The sequence below is a fragment of the Chiloscyllium punctatum genome, chromosome 12 (assembly GCF_047496795.1).
Source record: "Chiloscyllium punctatum isolate Juve2018m chromosome 12, sChiPun1.3, whole genome shotgun sequence".
In the NCBI taxonomy this organism is placed as follows: domain Eukaryota; kingdom Metazoa; phylum Chordata; class Chondrichthyes; order Orectolobiformes; family Hemiscylliidae; genus Chiloscyllium; species Chiloscyllium punctatum.
In genome coordinates, this window is record NC_092750.1 from 25,725,119 (window position 1) to 25,742,650 (window position 17,532).

At 44.1% G+C, this 17,532-nt stretch overlaps 1 protein-coding gene across 1 annotated transcript in view; it reads right to left on the reverse strand.

Moving 5' to 3' along the window:
* shisa10.1 (shisa family member 10, tandem duplicate 1) overlaps positions 1–15,355 on the reverse strand; it is a 77,193-nt gene extending 61,838 nt beyond the window's left edge. The window contains exon 1 of the mRNA XM_072582162.1: positions 15,081–15,355. Coding sequence (XP_072438263.1) covers positions 15,081–15,144 — 64 coding nt within the window. The 5' untranslated portion in view covers positions 15,145–15,355. The remainder of the gene's footprint in view (positions 1–15,080) is intronic.
* Positions 15,356–17,532: the final 2,177 nt, after the last annotated feature.

The window sequence follows — 17,532 nt, forward strand, 5'->3', positions numbered from 1 at the left end:
GTCTCCTTGCCTTACACATGGTGGAAGGCCTGATCTGCTGGTGAGACCTGCCTTTGAATAAATAAAATATTTCTTATTGAGCATTTTTGTGTATTGGTAGACCATAGATGTAAGATCAAAACTCATGGATTCGGGATTATCCATCAATTTTCATTCACTGTTGAAGGTGTTATGATCCCAGCTGATGGTAATATTGGACCAGACTAATTCCAGAGTGAAACCTAACTTGGTAAGCCGCAAGCCGAATAAATTTTTTGTTTACCATGAAAGTCAGCCATGGAACATATTCACCAAGAGGCTCTTGATGTACTTTTAACAAAAGGACACAAAAGTTTATTACACAAAAGGTAGAACAGAAACTATATTACATTATACAAGCTCAGCAGGTAAAATTTCACTATAAACATCTGAAAAAACAGATTCGACCTTTTTATTCCAGCAATAGTGTTACAGAGCTGAACACTCAGTGAAAAGTCACCTCTATTACTAAAAAGGAACCCAAGGGGCAATTTTTTCACACAGAGGATGATGAGGTTATGGAATGAGCTGCCTGGGGAAGTGGTGGAGGCTGATACAATTACAACATTTAAAAGGCATCTAGATAGGTACATGAATAGGGAGGGTTTAAAAGGAACCAAACACTGGTAAATGGGACTAGATTTATTTAGGATACCTGATCGGCATGGACAAGTTGGACTAACTAGTCTGATTCCGTGCTGTATATCTCTAAGACTCTATAACTCAGCTCACTTATTAATTAACTCACTGTTCAAAATTACTTTTTCATCTGTAAGAAAAACAAGTCAGACTTCCACAAAACTGAAAACTAAAATCTATTTTTCCTTCACTTTACAACCCAAGTTCTCAAATAGCAACAATATATATTGAGAACATTCATTACAATGGACAGGGGTTAGGGGCTTCTTATATGGCCAACCCACTAGCGTTGGAATACAGCAGAGAAGTGCAAATAGAGAGAAAAAAAGAACGAAACTATCCAGGATTTCAAATACAAATGCTATACCAGAGTGTTCTTTAATATAAGCCTTCATGTCTAATGAGATCAGAGCCAGATTAATCACATTTGGTCAAAAGATCCACTCCACAGGAATTACTGAAAATGTTGAAATCTGCAATAATGTCACCATATTAATCTCAGCTCCTATTACAAATGATGGATTAAAAGATAGATTAACATCAAGTTTAATAATACAATAGTAATGCTAGGTTTGTTTAGTTAGGTATTTGTATTGAATGTGCTCCAAAATGTCAGATGAACTTGGGGATAAGAGATGATTGAACCTGCGAAGAGTTAGGCTTTCCCCCGAAGTGCTATTGTGAAGTGGAGTCAACACCTAGAAGATGGGAGAACAATCTAACAGCAAGTTATTAAAGGATGAAATTGTGCATCTGGCAGTATAGTTCATTCCAGGACAAGTCTTTATTACACTCCATGACATCTCCACCCAAATTCAATTGCAGGGTGTTTAGTCAGGCAATTTTGTGGCTAATGAAATTCTGAAAGTAATTTTGAACTGACCCACTTCCTGTATTTTGCAAGCTGCAGAATCAGAACTCAGATTCAATAACCATAATTAAAGAATCGAAATATAAAATGGCAAATACAATTAAGAAGGTTTCCAATATGTCACATTAAAATCATAAAATTTTATTCACTCATAAATGGCACGGTGGGGGTGGGGTGAAGTAGAAAACATCTTTCTTACATGTTAAGACAGGCTCCCTTCTCTTCCTTTTCCAATCCTGGAATTTCCCCAATTCCTTCACCTACCACCCAGGATATTATGGATCGATTGTGTTTTAAAATGGCAAGTACTTCCATGGGCCTGATTGAGGATGCCATTAATTTTGTTGAGTATTTTTAATTGATAACTGCTCCCACAAGTAGAGGGGAAGTATAGATGAGAGATTCTGGAAGATGACATTATTGTCCCTTTTCTAACCTACAATTGCATCTTATCAAGGTAACAGAGGTGCAATAACATGGAATTCTGGTTCTGTAATAGAACCTAACAGTGCAGTACAGGCCCTTTGGCCCTCGATGTTGCGCCAACCTGTGGAACCAATCTGAAGCTACACTATTTCAATTTCATCCATATGTTTATCCAATGACCATTTAAATGCCCTTAAAGTTGGCGAATCTATTACTGTTGCAGGCAGTACTGTTGCATTCCATGCCCCTACTACTCTCCGAGTAAAGAAATTCCAGTGCTTCACCGGAGGCTCACTAATGATGTTAACTAGTTTCGTGACAAAACACCTGAAAACGAACTCCAAAGTTACCCCCAACAAAACGACCTCTGACATCTGTCCTATATTTATCACCCCTCAATTTAAAGCTATGTCTCCTCGTGCTAACCATCACCACCTGAGGAGCAAGGCTCTCACTGTCTACCCTACTTAATCCTCTGATTATCTTATATGTCTCAATTAGTCACCTCTCAACCTTCTTCTAATGAAAACAGCATCAAGTCCCTCAGCCTTTCCTCACAAGACCTTCCCCCCCCCTACCAGGCAACATGCTAGTAAATCTCCTCTGCACCCTTTCCAAAGCTTCCATATCCTTCCTATGATGTGGTGAGCAGGACTATACATAATACTCCAAGTACAGCCGCAACAGACAGTTTTGTACAGCTGCAGAATGACCTTGTGGATCCGAAACTCAATCCCTCTTCCAATAAAAGCTAACACATCGTATGCCTTCTTAATAACCTTATCAATCTCAGTGGCAACTTTTAGGGATGTATGTACACGGGTACAGAGATCTCTTTGCTCATCTACGTGACCACAAATCTCACCATTAGCCCAGCACTCTTTATTCCTGTTGCTTCTTCCAAAGGGAACCACCTCACACTTTTCTGCATTTAACTCCATTTATCTATGTCCCTCTGAAACCTGCAACATCCTTCAGCACTATCCACAACTCCATCAACCTTACTGTCATCACAAACGTACTAATCCATCCTTCTATGCCCTCATCCAGGTCACAGCAGTGGCCTCAAAATAGATCCTTGCTGTACACCATTGTAGCTTAACTCCAGGATGAACATTTCCTATCAACCACCACCCTCTGTCTTCTTTTAACTAACCAACTTCTGATCCAAACTGCTAAATCACCCTCAATCCCATGCCTCTGTATTTTGTGCGATGGCTTACGTGGGGAACCTTATCAAATGTCTCACTGAAATCCATAATAATCTGATAATACACCAAACCAAGCTTTCTTTTTAAAATGGACAGTTGGAAGATTTTGGAGTTCCAGGAATTATTTTTTACGCTATTAGATAATTTAATTTTAAACATATAGACTCCTAGATTCATACAACACAGAAAAAACCCTTTGGCCCATTGAGTCTGCACCGACCGAACTACCACTTAAAATGGGCAAATCCCATTTTTTTTGTTAATCCCATATACTTGAATGTTATGATATTTGAAGTATCCATCCAAATATCTTTTAAAAGTTGTAAGGTTTCCAGGTTCCACCACCTCCCCAGGTAGTGTATTCCAGAATCCCACCACCCACTGAGTGAAAACGTCTTTCCTCCAAATCCCCTATAAATCTCTGGCCCCCTACCCTAAAACTATGCCCTCTCATGATTGACCCCTCAACCAAGGGGAGCAGCTGCTCTCTATTCACCCTGTCCATATCTCTCTCAATTTTATTCACCTCAATCACATCTTCCCACAGTCATCATTGCTCTAAAGAAAACAATCCAGGCCTATCTAGTTTCTCCTTAGATCTCAGTTTCACCATCCCAGAAAACATTGTGGTGAACCTCCTCCGTACCCCATCTAGTATGATCACATCCTTCCTTCAGTAACGTGACCAGAGCTGCAGCAGACATCCTATTATTAAGCCAGTACTGCACACAGTACTTCAGTTGTGGTCTGACCAACACTCTGTCCAACTCCAACATGCATGGGCTTCCTCTGGGTGCTCTGGTTTCCTCCCACGGTCCAAAGATGTGCATGTTTGGTGAACTGGCCATGGTAAATTGCCCGTAGTGTTAGGTGCATTAGTCATGGGTGAATGTAGTGGAATGGGTCTGGGTGGGTTTTAATTATATTCCCCATAGCATGGAAACAGGCCCTTCGACCCTCCGAAGAGTAACCTGCCCAGACCCATTTTCCCTCTGACTAATGCACCTAACGCTAGGGGCAATTTAGCATGGCCAATTCATCTGACCTGCACATCTTTGGATTGTGGGAAGAAACCAGAGCACCCAGAGGAAACCCACGCAGACACGAGGAGAATGTGCAAACTTCACACAGACAGTTGCCCAAGGCTGGAATTGAACCTGGGACCCTCGTGCTATGAGGCAGCAGCGCTAACCACTGTGCCACCATGCCGCCACAGGTTGCTCTTCGGAGGGTCAGTGTGGACTTGTTGGTCCGAAGGGCCTGTTTCCACACTGTAGGGAATCTAATCTAATCTAATTACCTCCATGCTCTTATACTCTATGCCACGACTGTCGAAAGCATGTGTCCCATATGCCTACTCACATGCTTTGATGAAGGGCTTATGCCTGAAATGTTGACTCTCCTGCTCCTCAGATGCTGCCTGACATGCTGTGGTTTTCCAGCACCACACTTTTTGACTCGGACTTTCCAGTATCTGGTCAGTTTCTCCTACTCAAGTTCTGCTGACTTCAGAAATCTGTGAGGAATTACCCCAAGATCCCTCTGTTCCTCTAAGCTATCCAGTGTCCTGCCATTCAGTAAATATTCCCTCTTCTTGTTTCTTCTTCCAAAGTGCATTACCTTGCACTTATCAAAGTTAAATATCAACTGCCACTGGTCTACCCATCTGACCAACCCATTTATGTTTTCTTGTAACCTACAACCATTTCTTTGCTATTAACCATGCTATCAATCTTAGTGTCAACTGCAAATTTGCTTGATATTGCTCCTAAATTTTCAACAATATAAATTTATTATCATAAACAATTAGGGTTCCAGTACTGTTCATTGAGGTACACAGCTGGTCAATGGCCTCCAGTCACTCAAATAGCCTTCTACCACTACCCTTTGTGGCCTATTATGAAGCCAGTTTCTGATCCATCTCACACGTTTCCCTCAATTCCATGTTCTTTAACCTTTTTGACAGTCTCCCATGCAGAACCTTTGTTAAAATTTGCATAAACTACATCAACTGAACTTCCCTCATTCACCCACTTGATCACATTTTCAAAAAATCCTTTGTTAGACATGACTCCCCTCTGACAAAACGGTGTTGACTATCCCTAATCAACCCAAGCCTTTCCAAGTGGATATTAATTCATTCCTTCAGAATAGCTCCAATAGTTTCCCTACCACTGACTTGAGACTCACTGGTCTATAAATTCCTGGTTATCTCTACCACCCCTCATAGAAAGTGAAACTACATTAGCTGTCCTCCAGTATTTATAAATCATGTACTTATAAATATCTTAGGGTTCTCCCCAATCCAGTTTGCAAGTACTTTCTTCATGCCCCCTTTCTAATTGCTTTCTTAAGTACCTTCCTGCACTCTCTATACTCCTCTAGGGCTGCAGCGGAATTGCTCTCTTTGGACTTGCTAAGAGCCTTCCTCTTCTTCAGCCAGTCCTGAATCGTCATTGATGTCTAGGGTTCTCTGAACTTATTGCTCCTACACTTGCCTCTGAAGGGTACATGTTAGACCTGTCCTCTCCCCAGCTCCTTTCTGAACGCCCCCCCCATTGCTCTGCTGTAGACTTACCCGCAAGGAGCTATTCCTAGTCAACTGTTGGCACATGCTGCTTTAATATAAATCAGCCTTCCTTCAATCCAAAGTCATATTTTGCAGATATCTTTTTCCTTGAGACACAAATTTGAACCATGCAGTTTTTGTGGTAACAATCTGCAAAATGCTCCCCCACTGCCACATTGAACATTTGTCCAGCTTCTTTCCCCAGGACCAGATCCAGCACTGCGCTGGCCCTCGTTGGGCCTTCTATTGATACAAAACACTCTCCTGGATACATTTCAAGAAATCTGTTCCCTCTAAATCCTTAACGCTACAACTATCACAATTTAAGTTGTGAAAATTGAAATTCCTTAGTGTAATTAGCCAATTATTACACTTACACACTTCTGTGAACTGTCTATATATTTGCTCCTCCATTTCCCACTGACTCTTTGGGGGCCAATAATACACTCCCAATCAAGCAGTTGCTCCCTTCTACCCACGAGGTTTTGTTTGAGGATCCTTCCAAGGTTTCATCTCTCCTTATTGCAGTAATTTACTCCTTAATCATTACTGCTACACCACTACCCTTTTTATACCCTCTTCTGTCTCACCTAAAGATTTTTTACCCTGGAATGTTGGGTTGCCAGTCCAGCCCTTCCCTCAAATCATGTAACTACTTTAATGATGATCAAAATTAAAATATAGCTCCCAAAAATTCTCAGCTGAATCAGAACTCCTATGGGCTCGGCTTTGCCACTCTGACTGGATTCCCACAAGTCCAAGGAGTCATCATTGTGAGGCACAGACGTAGTTCCAGATCAGCCTAGAGTTATTAATTGAGAGAGATTCCACTCCACCAATAATCAGATTTCTGTAATGGGCAAAAGATTATGATATTCTGGACTTCCCTTCCCATGTGGTTAAAGACGCCCTCCAATGCATCTCGTCCACATCCTGCACCTCTGCCCTCAGACCCCACCCCTCCAACCATAACAAGGACAGCACCCCCCCCCCCCCCCACCCCCAAGGTGCTCACCTTCCACCCTACCAGTCTTTGCATAAACCAAATCTTCCAATGACATTTCCGCCACCTCCAAACGGACCCCACCACCAGGGATATATTTCCCTCCCCACCCCTTTCCGCCTTCCGCAAAGACGGTTCCCTCCATGACTACCTGGTCAGGTTCACGCCCCCCAACAATCCATCCTCCCATCCAGGCACCTTCCCCTGCCATCGCAAGAATTGCAAAACCTGCACCCACACCTCCTCCCTCACCTCCATCCAAGGCCCCAAAGGAGCCTTCCACATCCATCAAAGTTTTACCTGCACATCCACCAATATCATTTATTGTTTCCGTTGCTCCTGATGCGGTCTCCTCTACATTGGGGAGACTGGGCGCCTCCTAGCACAGGGCTTTAGAGAAGATCTCTGGGACACCCGCACCAATCAACCCCACCGCCCTGTGGCCCAACATTTTAACTCCCCCTCCCACTCAGCCAAGGACATGGAGGTCTTGGGCCTCCTTCACCGCCGCTCCCTCACCACCTGACGCCTGGAGGAAGAACGCCTCATCTTCCGCCTCAGAACACTTCAACCCCAGGGCATCAATGTGAACTTCACCAGTTTCCTCATTTCCCCTTCCCCCACCTCACCCCAGTTCCAAATTTCCAGCTCAGCACTGTCCCCATGACTTGTCCTACCTGCCTATCTTCTTTTCACCTATCCACTCCACCCTCCTCCCTGACCTATCACCTTCATTCCCACCCCCCATTCACTTTTTGTTCTCTATGCTACTTTCTCCCCACCCCCACCCTCCTCTCACTTATCTCTCCACCCTTCAGGCACTCTGCCTGTATTCCTGATGAAGGGCTTTTGCCCAAAATGTCAATTTTCCTCCTCCTCGGATGCTGCCTGAACTGCTGTGCTTTTCCGGCACCACTCTAATCCAGAATCTGGTTTCCAGCATCTGCTGTCATTGTTTTTACCTCAAAGGTTGTGATATGTGTGGTGCAAAGTTCTCAAAGCTACCATGATGTGTAAATTCTATCCCAATTAAAGCTCCTAGGTATTCAATGTCGAGCTGAGTTTCAGGATAGCTCCCTGCAGACTTGTGTTATTGCTCCCTGAAGATGTGGTTGATGAATCCTGCAAGGATCTCTAGCACAGACAGCTAGAAACGGTACAAGTCACAGGACCAACAAAACATACCATCAGATGTTGGAGATGCAGTTCAAGTGTCTGGACAGATCTTGGGTGGTAGTATGTAAAAGCCAAGGTATCCAGAGTGATAATTGTCTGCTACTGCCTCACACAGCTATATGGACAGAAGCTTCAAAATGAGGAAACTGCTGAAGCATTGAAACAAATGTTGTGGTGCATAAACAACGGTGTGACAACCAAAGTCCAGTAGGGAGAATAAATTCTTCTTTTTCACTTGAATTTGATATAACAGGAGGTTGATGTTTAAAACAACATGTACTTTTTCAAATTCAGTATTCAAGTGAGCAAGTAAAAAATTAAAACCCTCACTCTGTTAAAAAGTACAAACATTATCAAAAGGTGAAACCCATACTGAATCTTGTGACACACTAGCATGCAACACAGAACAGGTTGGAGAATGGAGGAAGTGGAGTTGAAAAAAAAAGTTAAAATCCATTTGTATAAGAATTACATGTTCCTTTGGTGGTCATGGGATTGCAGCTCTTTAAATTGGGGTTATTAAGGAGACAATCTCTTAAATTGAAAGCTGCCCTTTTCTGGGATGTATTCCAACTTGCGACAGAGATGAGGTCAAAAACTGTTAAAAGGAAACTGCGATCCATTTCATCATAGAGGCCATCTTACTGTTGCTAACAGATAAGCTTATAATGCAAGCTCTTCCCAGATCTTGTGACAATTGGCTATTGACACACAGTTAAGGCAATCTACATGAACATGGGAGCTTTGATCTCTCATTCTATAAACTGTACAGATGTCATTGAAACAGACAGGGGGTTCAGCCTCTACTCTGCATAATGATTTTCAGTAGACTTTCTGTGTGTCTGGCCATTTCTACAGATGAGAGGTCTGTTCCATATTGTCCATTTCAACTTTCTTAACACAAGTCAGTTCCTTTGCAATTTGTTTAAACATCAATTTCATCATTCCTTGCAGAACGTATCCAGTGAGGTCAGACAGCGTCTGTTGTATTTTAAAATAGTGTCCTGACTCATCTAGGAGAGGTGACTACTGTTGGTAGTGGTTACCAAAACCCCTAGGCCACAGGTGAAGGAAGGCAGGATGGTTCATGGGAGAGGTACAGAAGGAAAATTAGGGGAAAGACACTCTCAGCATGGAACTGAACTCCCAATTCCAGGTCTCTCAATGAGGCAGTAAATACCTTTGAAAGAGGGATTCCCAAGCCCAACTCCCTCAAGGAGGTTGAAAGGGACCCTGGATTCTTTATTCCAGGAGGCAACCACATCTCAGAGTTGGATTTGATTTGGTCAGTGTTCATGCATGGGGGAGTATAACAAATGAGGCAGATAAGCAGATTCAGAAGGTAGGAGCCTCAGCCTTTAAAATTGTCCAATAAGCTGAACATTCTTTCAGATTGTCTGAGTGAGAGGACTGCAAGGTGGGGATGACATAACAGACCACTGCATTATAGCAAAGGGAGTCACTCAAAAAGGAAAGAGTAAGGAGGAATTAGTGGTCGTAGGGGACCGTATAGTGAGGAGGTTTGACACTGTTCCCTGCAGCAAAGAACATGAGTCCTGAAGGCTGCGTGGCCTGCCCAGAGCCAGGGCTTGGGTCATCGGCCGAGGAACCTGTAGTGGGTTGAGGACGGACCAGTTGTTGTGGTTCATGTAGGTAATGATGACATTGGTTGAATAAAAGAGGTTCGGCAGAGTCAGTACAAGGAGCTAGGGGCCAAATTAAGCAGAATCTCAAAATGTCATAATGGCTGCTTTTTACCTGAGCCATATGCAAATTGGAATAGGAAAATTAGTTTAGTGAGAGGAATGCGTAGTTCAATGACTGGTGTGAGAGAAATGGGTTCTAGTTCGTGGGGCACAGGCACCAGTTCAGCCTCTGCCTGAACCATAGTAAGGCCACTGTTCTTGCAAACTGCATAACTTGGAAAATAGAGAGGAGGCAACGGATTAAATTTGGGGAGATGTGAGGAATCAAAGTGTAGAGTCAAGACCAAAGGGAAAGGATTTAACATGAGAAATAAACTGTAACAGAAAGGTATGAAGAGTATGAATCTGTCAAGCTTCAGATAAGAATTGATTTTACAAACAGGGTAAAAGTGATACAACTAAATACACTGCATCTGAATCAATGTAGCATTCAGAACAAAACAGATGAACAAAGTGTTTGAGAAACAGATTTATGCTGATACTTCCAGGGCTAAGGACTTGCTCACCTGAAGGCATGGTCACCACTGAGGGGTGAAGGAAATAGAGGATGCTAATGAGGTCAGAGTGCCAGCTACAGAGGAAACACACTGTTTTGCCAAAATGAAATGCTATTCCATTGTGCAGTCCTAATGTTGTAACCAAACTTTGAGTAAGTTGTAAACTCATAGCGACTAAAGTTCCTTTCATATCAAATCTTGCAGTGACAAAAAGAAAATGATATTATGATAACACATAATATTTAATCTCAAGCCCCACTGGCAGAAAGTTCATTTTCACAATTATACAAGATGCCCATCCAATTGAAGTTCGTAAGATAGACTGAATATAGGGGACTTCCAATGTTGCATGGAAGACTGCACATTATTTTCTCATTTTATGTAGGTTACATTGTTCAGTGCATAATAATGGCAAAACAGAAAAGTGTATTTCCGAGCAGGAAGAAATAAACAGAAAACTGGCAAGTCAGGAACTTGACATAGAAAATAAGTAGGTCAAAAGGTTTATAGTTGAATACATTCATCTACCACAACATCATTGGAACGTAGAACATAGAACAATACAGCACAATACAGGCCCTTCGGCCCACAATGTTGTGCCGAACATTTGTCCTAGCTTAAGCACCTATCCATGTACCTATCCAATTGCTGCTTAAAGGTCACCAATGATTCTGACTCTGCCACTCCCACAGGCAGCGCATTCCATGCCCCCACAACTCTCTGGGTAAAGAACCTACTCCTGACATCACCCCTATACCTTCCACCCTTCACCTTAAATTTATGTCCCCTTGTAACACTCTGTTGTACCCGGGGAAAAAGTCTCTGACTGTCTACTCTATCTATTCCTCTGATCATCTTATAAACCTGGATCAAGTCACCCCTCATCCTTCTCCATTCCAATGAGAAAAGGCCTAGCACTCTCAACCTATCCTCGTACGACCTATTCTCCATTCCAGGCAACATCCTGGTAAATCTCCTCTGCACCATCTCCAAAGCTTCCACATCTTTCCTAAAATGAGGCAACCAGAACTGCACACAGTACTCCAAATGTGGCCTTACCAAGGTCCTATACAGCTGCAACATCACCTCACGACTCTTGAATTCAATCCCTCTGCAAATGAACGCGAATACACCATAGGCCTTCTTACAAGCTCTATCCACCTGAGTGGCAACTTTCAAAGATCTATGAACATAGACCCCAAGATCTCTCTGCTCCTCCACCTTACTAAGAACCCTACCGTTGATCCTGTATTCCGCATTCTTATTTGTCCTTCCAAAATGGACAACCTCACACTTGACAGGGTTGAACTCCATCTGTCACTCCTCAGCCCAGCTCAGCATCATATCGAAGTCCGTTTGCAGCCAACAACAGCCCTCTTCACTGTCCACAACTCCACCAATCTTCGTATCGTCTGCAAATTTACTGACCCACCCTTCGACTCCCTCTTCCAAGTCATTAATAAAAATTACAAACAGCAGAGGACCCAGAACTGATCCCTGCAGAACTCCACTTGTAACTGGGCTCCAGGCTGAATATTTACCATCTACCACTACTCTCTGACTTCGACCGGTTAGCCAGTTCTCTATCCAACTGGCCAAACTTCCCACTATCCCATGCCTCTGGACTTTCCGCATAAGCCTACCATGGGGAACCTTATCAAATGCCTTACTAAAATCCATGTACACTACATCCACTGCTCTACCCTCATCCACATGCTTGGTCACCTCCTCAAAGAATTCAATAAGACTTGTAAGGCAAGGCCTACCCCTCACAAATCCGTGCTGGCTGTCCCTAATCAAGCAGTGTCTTTCCAGATACTCATAAATCCTATCCCTCAGTACCCTTTCCATTACTTTGCCTACCACCAAAGTAAGACTAACTGGCCTGTAATTCCCGGGGATATCCCTATTCCCTTTTTTGAACAGGGGCACAACATTCGCCACTCTCCAGTCCCCTGGCACCACCCCTGACAGTGAAGACAAAAGGATCATTGCCAACGGTTCTGCGATTTCCTCTCTTGCTTCCCACATAATCCTAGGATATATCCCCGTCAGGCCCGGGAGACTTCTCTATCCTCAAGTTTTTCAAAATGCCCAACATATCTTCCTTCCTAACCAGTATCTCCTCTAGCTTACCAGTCCATTTCATACTCTCCTCTTCAACAATACGGTCCCTCTCATTTGTAAATACTGAAGTACTCATTCAAGACCTCTCCTATCTCTTCCGACTCAATACACAGTCTCCCACTACTGTCCTTGATCGGGCCTACCCTCGTTCTCATCATTCTCATGTTTCTCACATACGCATAAAAGGCCTTGGGGTTATCCTTGATCCTACCTGCCAAAGATTTTTCATGCCCTCTCAACTCTCCTAATCCCTTTCTTCAGCTCCCTCCTGGCTATCCTGTATCCCTCCAACGCTCTGTCTGAACCTTGTTTCCTCAACCTTATGTAAGCCTCCTTCTTCCTCCTTACAAGACATTCAACTTCCCTCATCAACCAAGGTTTCCTCACATGACCAGCTCTCTCTTGCCTGACAGGTACATACATATCAAGGACACGTCGTATCTGTTTCTTGAAATGTGGAACTTTTTCAATGATGTCCTTCCCTGACAGCCTATGCTCCCAATTTATGCTCCTCAGATCCTGTCTTGCAGCATCGTATTTACCCTTCCCCAATTGTAAAACCTACCCTGTTGCATGCACCTATCTCTCTCCATAACCAAGGTGAAAGTCACAGAATTGTGGTCACCATCACCAAAATGCTCACCCACTAACAAGCCCATCACTTGTCCCGATTCGTTACCAAGTACCAAATCCAATATGGCCTCCCCTCTGGTCAGACAATCTACATACTGAGTTAGAAAAGCTTCCTGGACACACTGCACAAACACCACCCTGTCCAATCTACTTGATCTAAAGAGCTTCCAATCAATATTTGGGAAGTTGAAATCGTCCATGACTACTACCATGTGGCTTCTGCACCTTTCCAAAATCTGTTTCCCAATCTGTTTCTCCACATCTCTGCTGACTTCAACCCATACTACCTCCAAAGGCAGATCCCCCTCGAACTGCCTTTCTGCAGCCGTTATACCATTTCTAATCAGCAACGCCACCCCCCCCTCTTTTTTTACCACCCTCCCTAATCTTACTGAAACATCTGAAACCAGGAACCTCCAACAACCATTCCTATCCCTCTTCTATCCATGTTCCCATGATGGCCACAACATCGTAGACCCAAGTACCGATCCACACCTTACGTTCACCCACCTTATTTCTGATACTCCTTGCGTTGAAGTATACACACTTGAACCCATCTCTGTGTCCACAAGTATTCCCTGTCAGTGCTACCTTCTCCACAGCCTCCCTACATTCTTGGACATCCTGAAAAACAGCTAGCCTACTTGCTGGACTACAAGTCCGGATCCCATCCCCCAGCCAAATTAGTTTAAACCCCCCCCCCCCCCCCCCAAAAGAGTGCTAGCAAACCTACCTCCCAGGATATTGGTGTCCTTCTGGTTCAGGTGCAACCCGTCCTGCTTGTACAGGTCCCACCTTCCCCAGAATGCAGTCCAATTGTCCAAATACCTGAAGCCCTCCCTCCTACACCATCCTTGCAGCCACGCGTTCAACTGCACTCTCTCCCTATTCCTTGCCTCACTGTCACGTGGCACCGGCAACAACCCAGAGATGATGACTCTGTCCATCCTAGCTTTTAGCTTCCAGCCTAACTCCCTGAGCTACTGAATGACCTCCCCACCCCTCTTCCTACCTATGTCGTTGGTGCCAATGTGCACCATGACTTCTGGCTGCACACCCTCCCCCTTAAGGATTCTGAAGACACGGTCCGAGATGTCTCGGACCCTGGCACCCGGGAGGCAACAAACCATCCGAGAGTCTCGCCCATGTCCACAGAACTGCCTGTCTGTCCCTCTAACCATAGAGTCTCCTATAACTAGCGCTCTCCTCCTCTCCCCCATTCCCTTCTAGGCCTCAGAGCCGAACCTCGTGCCAGAGACCCGGTCACTGCAGCTTACCCCTGGTAGGCCGTTCCCCCCCAACAGTATCCAAAGCAGTATACTTATTGTTGAGGGGAACGACCACAGGGGATCCCTGCACTGCCTGCTTCCTCCCCTTCCCACCTCTAACTGTTACCCAGCAACATATCAAAAAGCGATATCAATGTTTACTTGCGTGCTCAAGAAAGAAAAGCCACATGGTAATAAAGCATATATTCATGCCTAGCCAACTCAGCAATTTATTGAGGGTCAGGGAAGTAGACAATTCAAGTGTCACATTCAACGCAGCCAATAGATTTCACTGGTGGGTCAGCTTAGTCCATGTATTATGTGATCCATGGTTTGTATTACTGTGGCCACATCCATCACTACAGAAAATGCAGAACTGCTTCACTTGGCTCCTGAGCAAAGGGCATTCCTTATTTGTTGCCAAGGCTGACATAACTGCTGGATGGATAGTCACCTCCATCCAAATTAAGCTGATTTTGACCCTTTTTAAAAAATGATGTATGCCTCTCTCGCAAGTTGAGAGGTTCAGCAATTGGTCCAAGTGGTCAGTTCTTCGAATGGAGGAGGCCTGACATGACCAAGTTGACTATTTGACTACAAAGGGCATCATGGCTCATACTAATTCCGGCCGATTTCCCCCTCCTCTGGCCCTAATCAACAGGCAAACCAGATGAGATGCCATTCCTTCCCGTCTTGAGTTATTTTGGGTACAAACTTTGAAAATATTTTCTAATGAGTGCTGGATTCAAGAAAATCTGGGAGAAGTAGTGTGGGAAAAAAAGACGAAACCTATTTATTGAAGGCGGCTGCATAGAAAGGGAGAGTTAAACAACATCTTAACCAAAGTCCCATACAACTCCGGCTCTTAAGAGTGGATAAAGAATCTGCAACAAACAAATAATTACAAACGGATGTTTTAGATATTTAAAAACTCACCGACAGGCAAAAGTATCACCGTGCACCACAGGACATTAGCAGTGAACGAGCACGTAGACGCCATTTAGTAAGACAAATAGACCCTTTAGCTGCTCAACTGCAACTCCCAAAGGACACACACTTGGAAAGTTCAACAGACAACAGCCGCAGCCAAGTTGCTACTCAGCGGACACGGACCCCCCGTCCGCCTTCTAATGGGACAGTGTAGGCGATCCGCGGATATTCCGCACACACAAGCATCCGCCAACTATCGCTTCCAGTCATGAGAGCGACCGTCAGTGAGTCATCTCTGAGGGGGATGTCCATAAATATCGCAAAAGTTCATACACTGCCTCCCACAGCTCACACATAAGAATTACAGCACATTAGTTCCCATGCACCAGCTGCCCCCTGTTTTAGAGATTGCAGATTTGGAAGGCCAGCCAACCCACAACGTCTGTTTATAGCATTAGCTGCCACAATCTGGTAAATCTTCGTTCAGTAACACGATGAAAAGTTTTCTTATATTCAGACAGTTTTTAAGAGTGAGGAGAGTGAATAAGAAGCTGATGCAATCATGCAGAAGAGGCTAGAGTTGGGAGAAACAGATGTTGCTACTTGTGAGATTTGAAAGCTGTGCAGTAGTCTGTGGGTAGTTTACCATTGTCCAAAAGCAGAGGGATAAATCAGGAAACTACATTGCCAGGTAGCTCTCATCAGTCATAGAGACGCACAGCACAGAAACAGACCCTTGGGTCCAACTCATTCATGCTGACCAGATATCCCAACCTAATCTAGTCCCATTTGCCAGCACCCGGCCCATATCTCTCTAAACTCTTCCGGTTGATATACACATCCAGATGCCTTTTAAATGTTGCAATTGTACCAGCCTTCAACACTTCCTCTGACAGCTCATTCCATACACATACCACCCTCTGCATGAAAAAGTTGTCACTTAGGTCCCTTTTGTCTCTTTCCCCTCTAACCCTAAGCCTATGCCCTCTAGTTCTGGACACCCCACCCAGGGAAAAGAATGTCTATTTACCCTATCGATGCCCCTCATGATTTTATAAGCCTCTATCAGGTCACCCCTCAGCCTCCGACACTCCAGGGAAAATAGCCCTGGCCTATTCAGCCTCTCCCTGTAGCTCAAAGCCTCCAATCCTGGCAACATTGTTGTAAATCTTTTCTGAACCCTTCCAAGTTTCACAATATCCTTCCGATAGGAAGGAGACCAGTATTGCACATAATATTCCAAAAGTGGCCTATCCAATGCCCTGTGCAGCCACAACATGACCTCCCAACTCCTATACTCAATACTCTGACCATTAAAGTTACAAATCACACAACACCTGTTATTGTCTAACAGGTTTAATTGGAAGCACTAGCTTTCGGAGTGCCACTCCTTCATCAGGTGCTTGTGGAGTGCACAATTGTAAGACACAGCATTTATAGCAAAAGTTTACAATGTGATGTAACTGAAATTATACATTGAAAAATACCTTGATTGTTTGTTAAGTCTCTCATCTATTAGAATGACCATGTTAGTTTCACTTCTTTCATATGAAAATCACAAAACTTTTTTTTAAGGTTACATTCTCAGGATAACCGTAGCAATTGGTGTCAGCGCAGATAAGATGTTGAGATGTTGAAAGTGTTAGCCCCCTGTGTTCCCTGTCTGTGCCATAATGTTTAGATTGATTCTAATCTAACAAGTGAGTTAACAGAGTCTTATATGGATTCATGCAGTTTTTGAGCAAAGTACGATGTAACTCTGCAAGTGCAAATACACCCCACAAACATATATGTGCATGTGGGTTTTTATGTGTGTGAGCGTGTGTGTGTCTGGGGGTTTGTGAGTGTCTGTGGGAGAGAGTGTATGTGTATGTGTGTGAGTGTAAAGGGGTCTAAGTCTGTGAGAGGGTGCATGTGTGAGTGTGGGAGTGTGTGTGAGTGTCTGTGTGCATGTCTGTGTATAGGAGACCTGAGTGTGTATGTGTGTGTGCGCAGGAGTGTGTATGTGTGTGTATAGTGCAATGGCGGTCACCTGTAGTGTGACATGAACCCATGGTCCTGGTTGAGGCCCTCCCAATGGGTATGGAACTTAGTTATCAGCCTCTGCCCGGCCACTTTTTGCTGCTGCCTGTCCCAAAGTCCACCTTGGAGGTTGGTCACCCAGAGGTCTGAGGTTGAATGTCCTGGACTGCTGAAGTGTTCCCCAACTGGGAAGGAACACTCCTGTCTGTTGATTGTTGTACGGTGCCCATTCATCCGCTGCTGTAGCCTTTGCTCGGTTTCACCAATGTACCATGCCTCAGGGCATCCTTGCCTGCAGTGTATGAGATAGACAACGTTGGCTGAGTCGCATGAGTACCTGCCATGTCTTGCAGCACCTACCATGACAGGATTGTATGGAGTTGTCCTGAAAACCGGGCAGTTTGCTATGAACAATGATCTGTTTGAGGTTTGGTGG